The 11,280-nt window shown below is 39.7% G+C and overlaps 1 protein-coding gene across 1 annotated transcript; it reads right to left on the reverse strand.

The window, feature by feature from the left end:
- Positions 1–440: 440 nt before the first annotated feature.
- LOC149811744 (uncharacterized) lies at positions 441–2,132 on the reverse strand. Its single transcript, XM_089993607.1, has 2 exons — positions 1,902–2,132; positions 441–1,071 (listed from the first exon to the last, which is right to left on the reverse strand). Exons 1-2 carry the CDS (start codon positions 2,121–2,123, stop codon positions 973–975), a joined length of 321 nt encoding a protein of 106 aa, XP_089849733.1. The 5' UTR covers positions 2,124–2,132; the 3' UTR covers positions 441–972.
- Positions 2,133–11,280: the final 9,148 nt, after the last annotated feature.

Here is an 11,280-nt window from a genome sequence, read left to right on the forward strand (position 1 = left end):
AACTTGTGAAGATTGTAACATATGACAGTCGGTTCCGCGAATGAACTGAAGCCGGAAGTTGAAAAACCTAAACGACTTGTGGTGCATAGGATAGTCAGTTTTGGTGGTCAGAAGCAAAGTCTTATGGTTTGAGATCGATCTGACCAATAATTGCAAGGTAGAGTTCATCCCGAAGGTCTCGATCCACAATGTAGAAACAAAGCACCAACCAATCTTTCTTTAAAAAAATAGAGAATCCCACCTGCCTATTGATCCAGGTAAACTGGTGGGCTTGGTCTTGGACTTCATTCAAACCTGCACAATTGATGAAATTCACAAAGTCCCAACAAGGGTAAATTGACGATTATTCCTCACAAACTACATGCAGTTAAAGTTACCAAGCAACACATACAGGTTGAAGATTGCAAACATGTCAATTACACTACAACAAAGCAGTAGATTAGCGACGACCACATTCCGTCGCTAATTCGTCGCTAATCCGTCGCTAACCATGTTAGCGACGGATTAGCGACAACGCGGCGACAGTATGCTTACGTCGCGAATATTTCGACGCTAACTGGCGACGGAATAATTCCGTCGCCAAGTCCGTCGCTAATTGCGACGGAATAACGAGCGCTATATTCCGTCGCCAATCCGCCGGTACTAAACGGCGACCACGGCGTGGCGACGGATTTAATTCCGTCGCTAAGCCGTCGCTAGATTAATATGAATAGCGACGGAATCATCCGTCGCTAATCCGTCGCAAAAACGAAAAAAAATCAAAAAAAATTTATTTAAAAATTAATTACCGAGAACTGTACAATTTATATTTCCTGTACAATTTATATTTCCTGTAAATAAAAAACAAACCACACAAAAAAATTCATATAACAAGTATCTATAATAATTAATCGTTCCACCTTAAAACTAAGAAGTTTAATTATTTACAATTCAACAATTACAATTAGGAAAAATAAAAAAAATAAAACTTCTTCAACACAGTCCTCTAATCATCGCCAAGATTTTGTGCGTCTTCTTGTTCATTGTCTTTATCTGTCCCTCAGCTCCACTACCCTGATTATCGCTAGCAGCCTACACAAGAAAAAAACAGTCAGTATTGATAAACAAAATATAATGAAATAAATTACACACTATATGTGATTCTATCATGTGCTCATGTGTGATCTAAGGCAATAAAAAAACTCTATATGTGATTCTATCATGCTCATATGTGTGCTAAGGCAGTCAAAAAATTGAATATGTGATTATAGCATGTTCATATGTGTTCTAAGGCATATAAAAAAACTCTATATGTGATTCTACCATGCTCAGATGTGCTTTAAGGCAGGCAAAAAACTATATATGTGATTCGATCATGCTCGTATGTGTGCTAAGGCAGTAAAAAAATTGAATATGTGAATATAGCATGCTCATATGTGCTCTAAGGCAGGCAAAGCCAAAAATTTTATATGTGATTCTATCATAAATGATATATAACATGTTCATATGTGTTCTAAGGCAGTTAAAAAACTCTATATGTTATTATAGCATGTTCATATGTGTGCTAAGGCAGTCAAAAAACAGAATATGTGATTATAATATGCTCATATGTGTTCTTAGGCAGTAAAAAAACTGAATATGTGATTATAGCATGCTTATGTGTTCTAATGCAATCAAAAAAACTTTATATGTGATTCTATCATGCTCATATGTGCTCTAAGACAGACAAAAAGTTAAATATATATATATATATATATGTGATTCTATCATGCTCATATGTGTGCTAAGGCAGTAAAAAAATTGAATATGTGATTATAGCATGTTCATATGTGTTCTAAGGCATCTAGAAAAACTCTATATGTGATTCTACCATGCTCAGATGTGCTTTAAGACAGTCAAAAAAACTATATATGTGATTATACCTGAGAGGGACCTGGAATCGAAGATCCCCTATCCTGAACAGCGGCCTTGATCTCATTTCGGAGAAAGGGGGCGACGGTGTATTGGAAGTAGTTATTCAGTGATTCATTAATGATCTCGCGTACATCATCACCGGAAAGAATAGTCGGCTGCTTGGAGCTTATGTCGGCGCAAGAAGTTGGTGAGCCGTAACTGGAAGAACCAATAACTGGTGAAGTGTTCATATTACTCCCAAACCCGAACACGCGACCTTTTTTGGGTTCACCTGCTGCAGTCACCCATGCTGTAGGATCAAATGATGGATGCTGAGTAGCGTCTTCGCCATATCGCTCTACCATTTGTTGCTCATATGCCTCCTACAAAATAATGTTTAAAGTATTCATTAATAATTAATGATAACATTATGATGACTTGCATATATATTGCAATGATTATTAATAGAATTAATACATACCGTTGTCGTTCTCGCCTTCTCTGATACGAAGACTTCCGTGGTCTTCCGTTTATGTGTTTCTACAAACACATCCTTATATGGTACACTGCCTCCTTTTTCTGCTTCCTGCGAAGTTAAATGACAAAAGATTTAGTACACAAATTTGCAACAATACTTATAAAATTAATATTATATATTGATGAGTTACCATTTTCTTTAGGTGGCTCCCAAATGTCTTAGATCCACCTGTGTGTAGATGGGCTTCGGGCATCTTCGATCGATTTTGTGAAGCCTTCGCAGAGCGATTTTTAAATGCATCTCCCGCCCACATATCGCACATTTCATCCCAGTAATCTCTCCTGATAGTAATAGAACCATGGCCCTTCCACAGTAATGGATCATCTACTACGCCAGATGCTTTTTTTGCTGCAGTCTTCATAGTGTGCAGCATGTCTGCAAATCGATTGGCAGCCACCTTCTGCCACACCTTCCTTGCATCATTTTCTTCCACCGTAGTTGCAAAGCGATTCGAAGCCTACAAATATTTTCAGAAAGTTAGTAGACATTGCTTAAATAAATTAAATATGAAACAAATTAACTATGAGAAACAACTGTATACCATGAATGAGGACCACAATCTGTCTAATACCTCCTTTGGGTACTCTTTCCATTGAGCAACTGGTCCTGGTAGATGTTGAAGAAGTGAATTCCTAATCTCCCGTACTACTTCTTGTGGCTCAAACCTCGTGCTGCACATGAATTGTTACACAGTAAATATCAATATAAAATATTTAAAAGATATGCAATAATTGAAAACAAAATACTTACGGTCGATTATCGATATACACTATTCGAATGAGTCTTCTTGTGCCAGCCTGAGAAGACCCTGTTTCCTGTGTTGGCTGTTGACTTGTGCGATCAACTGGTGTAGGTGGGTCGTGTACAGGCGCAACATCATCTGTAAAAAAATACACACCAAGTTTTCAGAATGTGCATTTGAACTAATCAAGCATCTAATTAGTTATATGATATACCTATCACAGAAGCCCGTGAAGATGAAGGTTGAGCCTGGCTACTACTGGATGAGCGACCACTATAACCTCCATGAACCATATTCTAACAAATAACATATGTCATACAATACATTCAAATAATTCACATCAAGTATTACAATGCATTCAAGTCATTCACATCAAGCATTGCAATGCATTCAAATAATTCAAATCATTGACATCAAGTATTGCACTAATTCAAATCATTCGTTAATTGCATAAATTATAATACATTCAGATAATTGAAATCATTCACATCAAGTATTACAATGCATTCGAATCATTCGTATCAAGTATTACAATACATTGAAATAAAATTTTTAATCATTCACACCAAGTATTGCAATACAACTCACATCAAGTATTACAATGCATTTAAATAGAGGTTTGTAGTATAAGATTTTGCTCACTAGCTTGAGAATTCTTCCTCGTCACTAGTTTGACTTTCTTCTTCTTCTTCTTCTTCTTCTTCTTTATTGTTTGCCCATCCACTTGGTACATCATTTGGATCACATTCCTCTATGAATGTTTCATCAGCCAATGAAAATATGACATGCATATCATGCGCAACATCGTGACCATAAGCGAAGTCACAGACATCATCTGATTGATAGTAATCACTGTCTTCAGCTAACTCATCTTCTTGTAACTGATCATACTCGGGGTATAGTTTGGATTTCACCTTGCAAACTGCCCACCATTCATTTCTATCTGACTTTTTTATACTCGGATATGAAGTATAATAAACTTGTTGAGCTTGCGAGGCTAATATGAATGGTTCATATGTTCCAAACCTGGATTTATGATTCACCTCCACAATGCCTGAAGCTTTGTCGAGTCTTGTTGCAGTTGGATCAAACCAATGACACTTGAATACCGTAACCCTGTTATTCATGCCTAAGTAAGTCAACTCCATTATTTGCTCTATAACACCGTAGTAATCATGTTCATTTTCACCGTAGCTGCTACCCTTGACACACACGCCACTATTTATCGTTGATTTGTTTATACCGTAGTCTTTTGTATGGAATCGATAACCATTTACGATATACCCGTTGTAGCATTGGACAACTTTGGTCGGACCATTTTCTAAATCACATATTCCTTGATCTTTAACATCACCATGGCGAACCTACGCACAGACATAAACAATTATTGTGATCACGATCAATTAAGTAACTTAGTGTTGTTTATAAGTACAAAATTTATGTTAGCTTCTTTACCAACTGTTTCAACCACTCCACAAACTTAGTTTCACGTTCTTTTTGTACTTCTGCATTAGTGAGATGTGAAACTTTGCTTTGCAACTCCAGATCAAATCGTCTGCAAACCACAAATACTTATATTACCGAGCCATGTATCCACATATAGAACATAAAAGGATTTATAATTGAGTTGCATATACATATACTTACTCGATGTATGGGTCGATCGCTGAACAATTAAAAAGAATATAGATGTGTGCTGCATCTTGCTCTCGATCTGTCAATAGCCTTGATCGGCAACTACCAAATGCATGCCCAAGTCGTTGAAATATCGACAGCTTGTCAACTATAGTTACTTGTTCTCCATCATCGTTACGGGGCGGGCATGTGTAACGTGTTGAAATATGAGGTTCGAAGTACATAGATGAGAAATTTGAAATCTCTTCTAAAGTGTACGCCTCACAAATAGAGCCTTCTACTCTTGCTTTATTACGAACCTTTTTTTTTAGGTCGAACATGCATCTGACAAGAATATACATTTCAAATTTTAAATATCTGTCATTAAAGAGACAAATATAAAAAAACATATACCTTTCAAATGGGTACATCCATCGATATTGCACAGGGCCACCAACCCTTAGTTCATATGGCAAATGTATGATCAAATGTTCCATAACATCGAAAAATGCTGGCGTAAATATCTTTTCTAACAGACAAACAGTGGTGATGACAGAGTCCTCGAGATTCTTTACATCTGATACAATGACCTCCGATGCGCACAATGTTCTGAAAAATCCGCTCAACTCAGACAATACCCCCCATATAGGTTTGTCTAACATATCATGGAATGCTAGGGGTATCAATCGTTGCATAAAGATATGACAATCATGGCTCTTCAACCCATATAACTGTCAATCGTCAATCTTCACAGCTCGAGCAATGTTAGAGACATATCCATCTGGAAATCTCAGTTGTCTCAACCATTGACATACATGTTTTATTTGATCAGGTCCGAGCACGTACTTCGCCTTTGGTTTCAGTACTTTGCCATTATACTCTTTGAGTTCCAATTCTGGTCTTTTACATATTAATTTTAAATCCATACGGGCCTTCGGATTATCCTTCGTTTTTCCTTTAATATTCATTACTGTATTGAACACATTATCAAACACAATTTTCTCTACATGCATCACATCCAAATTATGTCGTATCAATAGGGTCGGCCAATACGGTAGTTCCCCAAAAATAGATTTTTTCGTCCAATTGTGTTCCTTCCCAAATCCACGGAAGGGTGTAGGACTGCGGGCATCTGTTAATACATCTGGAAAGTATCGCAATCTTCTTAAAATCTCTATGCCAGACAATCTTGAGGATGGACCTTCCATTTCAGTTGTGCCTGCTGTAAATGCATTCTTTTGACGTCGGAACGGATGATCGCTGGGTAGAAATCGACGATGGCAATCAAACCAGCAAGGCTTCCTTCCATGCCTCAATCTAAAAGCTTTGGAATCCTCCATGCAGTACGGAAAAGCCAACCTCCCATGTGGGCTCCAACCAGATAACATACCATATGCAGGGAAGTCACTGATTGTCCATAGAACAACGGCCTTCATGTTGAAATTTTGTTTTTTGTGGGCATCATACGTGGTAACACCGTCATCCCACAGTACTTTTAATTCATCAATCAATGGCCTTAGATATACATCAAGATTTTGGCCAGGTGAGGTCGGACCAGGGATCAACAGAGACAAGAAAAGATTTGGACGTTTCATACACAAGCTTGGTGGAAGGTTGTATGGAGTTACAAATACTGGCCAGCATGAGTATGGAGTTGATCTACCCCCAAATGGATTAAATCCATCTGTACATAGACCGAGTCTAACATTTCGCACTTCCATTGCGAAGTTCTGATGAGTACGATCAAAGTGCTTCCAAGCTTCAGCGTCAACAGGATGCGTGATCTTGTTTTCATCGTGTCGAACTTTATTTGCATGCCATCTCATGTGTTTAGCTGTCTTTGAAGACATATACAATCGCTGCAATCTAAGAGTGATAGGAAAGTAGCGGAGCGACTTGTATGAAACTTCCTTTGATCTCGTGCTACCATTGCCTCTTGTCTTTGGCTTGAACCGAGGATGCCCACATGACGGGCATGATATGTCGTTTTCCTGTTCCTTGAAATACAACATGCAGTGATTTGGACAAGCATCAATCTTTTTGTAACCCATACCTAGAGCGTTGACCATAACTTTCGCACGATAGAAATTTTGTGGCAATTTCTCATCTTTAGGCAACATACTCTTCACAATCATGCACAAACAGTCAAAACATGATTGACTCAAATTATACTCGGACTTCAAATTCATTAGTTGAAGAACTGCAGACAAGATAGTGTGACTCTCACAACCGTTCCAAAGTGGCTCATCAGCATCTCTAAGTAAATCATAAAATCTACTAGCTGCATCGTTTGGTGATTCTTCATCTACGACAGTTCTTACATCACTAGAACTCATAGCAGAACCCAGTTCTGTTCCTGCAGCATCAAATATCAAATTCGTATATGGATTATCGTGCACCACATTCACCCGTGCATCAAAATTGTTTCTAAATTCTTCTCCATGAAACGTCCAGTTCTGATAATCACTCACAAAACCCTTCCTGTATAGGTGATGTCTAACGCCATGAGGTTCTACAAATCGATTATTCTTACAAATCTTGCAGGGACACCTAATCCGACCTGTGGGATCTACCGTACTGACACTTGCCGTTGCAAATTCAATAAAACTGTCGACACCATCCATATATTCATGCGATAACTCATTGTCCACTATCCTACGGTACATCCATTCACGGTTTGCAGTTATTCTGTCGTATGATGTTACGAATAGTATCCTAACCAGTTAAAAGAGAACCATCAGAATACTATGATGAAGAAAATATCAAATTTATCATGCAATATATGATGTCATACAATCACAAGAATTATGATGCATGCATTGATAACTTAATATTTTCATGTGCAAACTATTCATGACACGATACATTCATTTGAAGCATGCTTTCAGTATACAATTTCACATGGAAGACATAATCAAATTGAAAGTAACTACATGTAAGCATGGATACAATCACATCAAACATTGCAATACATCGAAATAATTCATATCAAACAAATATCAAACATGTACCTGCAGCAAACACACTTCAATATCCCACTAACTACTACCATGCATAGCATGGACTCCGTACTCCAAAAATAAGAACACTTCCATATTCATACATTAAAATCATGCTCAGCATGATCTCCGAACTCCAACAAAGTAGTCCTAGATATCAACAACTAAGTGAGTGTGTGAACAATAAAGTGTTATATTCAATAAATTAAATAACATGTGATGCGCTTGCATCACTTACTCACCACGGGTATTTACCCGATTTGCATTGTTTTTGTCACTTACTTACCACGGGTGGCGGGGCACAAGCGAGTTCTGTTGAGAAATCTGCAAAAAAAAATGATGTTTTAAAATGAAGTCACCATGAAATTATTCGACCATATTAAATCATAAAACCTTAAAATACAAGAAAATAAATTATAAATAAACCAAAACATCATAAACTATAAGAAAAATAAACTATAAAATTAAATAAAAAAGCCACAATTTAAACCTTAATCAAACAAGGAAAAAACCTGCCCAAATCAAATACAAAAAAATCCTTAATCAAATTAACTAAAAAGTATTAATTAAAAAAATGTGATTTAAATCCCTAATTATAGAAAATAAAAATAAAAACTCTAAATAAAGAAAAAAAACCTAATCAAATTAACTATAAAAGCCTTAATTAAAAATTTTTGATTTAAAGTCCTAACCAAATTAACTAAAAATCCTTAATTAAAAAAATTATGATTCAAATCCCTAATCATAGAAAATAAAAATAAAAGCTCTAATCAAATCCAAGAAAACCCTAATCAAATTAACTATAAAATCCCTAATTTTTAAATTTTGATTCAAAGCCCTAATAAAACAAAATCAAATAAAAAACCCTAATTAAATTAACTACAAATAGCCTTAATTTAAGAAATTTGATTCAATTGCTTAATAAATGAAAATCAAAATAAAAAATCCTAATCAATGAAAATCAAAGAAAACTAAACAATAAAAATAAAATAAAAACCCTAATTTCTGAAAAAAGAAAAAAAAGAGCAAGAAACCAGGGGGTCGACCCCCGGCCGGACACGGCAGGGGGTCGACCCCCGGCCGGACACGGCAGGGGGTCGATCCCCGGCCGGACATCAAAAGGGGTTGACCCCCTGCCGGACAAGGCAGGGGGTTGACCCCCGGCCGGACATCAAAAGGGGTTGACCCCCTGCCGGGGTTGACCCCCTGCCGGGGTTGACCCCCTGCCGGGGTTGACCCCCCGCCGGACACGGCGGGGGGTCGACCCCCGGCCGGACATGGCGGGGGGTCGACCCCCCCCCCCCGGCCGGACACGGCAGGGGGTCAACCCCCTACCAGGGTTGACCCCCGGCCGGACACAGCAGGGGGTCGACCCCCGGCCGGACACGGCAGAGGGTCGACCGCCTGGCAGAGTCGACCCCCTGCCGGAAAACGCAGGGGGTCGACCTCCAATCCATTTAAGGTGAAATACGTACCTGCGGTTGCTCCGGGCAGCGACGGCGGCAGCGGAAGGTTGACGGAGATCGACTTCCGGCGAACGGTGGGGGCCGGCAGAGAGGTCGACGGGATGTATAGGGCGGCCGAAGGAAGAGGGCGGCAGGAGGGAGAGGGCGGCGGGCGGGAGCAGCGAAAGGAGAAAGGAAAAAGAGGGCTGGGATTAGGGGTAATGCGACATTTAGCGACGGCTTAGCGACGGATTAATTCCGTCGCTAAGCCATCGTAATTCAAAAAACAAAAAAGGCGACAGAAAATATTTCGTCGCCTAGGCCGTCGCTATGTTGCGACGGAATTTTAGCCGTCGCAATTCCGTCGCTAACTGTCGTATTTATTGCGACAAAATATTCTCTCGCACAATCCGTCGCTAAGTAGCGACGGATTTTGCGAGGGAATATAATCTGTCGCTAGTTTCGTAAAATTCTACAAATATAGCGATGGATTCATTTCTCTCGTTAATCTGTCGCTAAGTAGCGACGATATAACTCCGTCGCTAAATTCCGTCGCTAATCAACTATTTTTTTGTAGTGTTAGTAACAGGGAGAACTCAATCGTATGAACAATACGTTGAGTGTCCATGTAAACGGCATAAGTCGTGAAAGCATGATTGCTGGATAGGCACAGACAAGAAGATCGTAGCCAATAATAGTGAGGAATATAGTTAATTTCTTGAACCTAAGTGGGATCCCAACATTACCCATCAGCTTCTATCGTGCTAGTCAACAACTCATAAGAGCACAAACAATGTTTCAATTTATCTACACTAGACGGGCACAACATTGTATCCAGAAGAAACACCACAGCAGGAACTGCCTGGCTCCTCACATTCCATATGAGGAGCTTCATTGCAGCAAAGTTTCATTTGCATGCTAGTCACCCACCCACAGGTGACTCACTGTCAACACCAACACGCGCGAGCATGGGGTTCTAAGACACTGACCCTCCCTTCCTCAGCAGAACCAAGCAAAAAAGGTTTCTTATCTGGCGGAAGCACATAGTGGGAATTGTCAGATTGCTCGATGTTCATAATATCATCAAGTGCGTTCCGTTTTGCTCCTATCTATTATTGTGCACGAGTAGTATTTTGGCGACGAGCACCACCTGTGCTACGACTGTTTTTGACATAGAAAGTGAGATGACATGCATGCGTGACAATTCTTGCTGGTTTCTCTTTAGCACCTCCTGACTTAGCCACCAACTTACATAGAGAAGTAATCTCCCGGAGGGCGCAAGGCTATTAAATTCAAAACCAGGCAACAGTGGGGCTGACAAAGGCACCTCCTACTGAGTAGGAGCCATATGGGACAGAGGAGGCACCACATCAGCCTCATCATCTAACCTTGAGGAGTTGGACGAAATTGGAATAGTGGAGGAAGTGGGTTGGACATATGGCGAGTTCATGTGCACCTACTCACTAACTGAATGCAGTTCTGATTGCTCCCCTTGGAACTGCTTGTCGACAGAAGCACACCGAAATCTGGTGAGCCTCCATTAATTGATCACCAAATCCACTATAATATCCTGAATAAAACTAGCTCAGATCAAACCTTGCGAGATCGTTTCTTCACCACTAGGGACCTTCTCTGCAAGCTGAAACGATGGGGGAGGCACCCCTTCAGGACTAGAGGGAGAGATCTCCATTGCAGATGAGGGATCCTCGACATGAACAAGATGGACATGAAGATTGGGGGTCTCTTGCAAACCCTCTTTCGTCAGCATCTCAAACCAATTGGACCTTGGGGAGGGCTTAACTTGGAGATGACGATGAGAATCCACCAGCATATCCTACTCCGAACTTGGTTCAGATCAAACCTCCACTATTCCAATTCATTCACGACTAAGGAGACAACCTTCTCCACAGGCTGAAATCAATGCGGAAGGCACCCCTTCAGGACTATATTGAGAAATCTCCATTACATGAGGGATCCTCAACATGAACAGGAGGGACAAGAAGATTGAGGGTCTCCTACCGTAGACACCCCAATTTTGACAAGTCATTTAGGAGACTTGTGGCAAAATCC

This window comes from Nuphar pumila, chromosome 17 (assembly GCF_984573655.1).
Source record: "Nuphar pumila chromosome 17, dmNupPumi1.hap1.1, whole genome shotgun sequence".
NCBI lineage: Eukaryota > Viridiplantae > Streptophyta > Magnoliopsida > Nymphaeales > Nymphaeaceae > Nuphar > Nuphar pumila.

Excerpts from the sequence above, each read along its gene's own strand:
- LOC149811744 (XM_089993607.1), bottom strand. The coding sequence starts at position 2,123 with ATGAACACTTCACCAGTTATTGGTTCTTCCAGTTACGGCTCACCAACT. Across the intron at positions 1,072-1,901 it reads CGATTCCAGGTCCCTCTCAG|GCTGCTAGCGATAATCAGGG; the intron begins GTATAATCACAT and ends TTTCTTGTGTAG.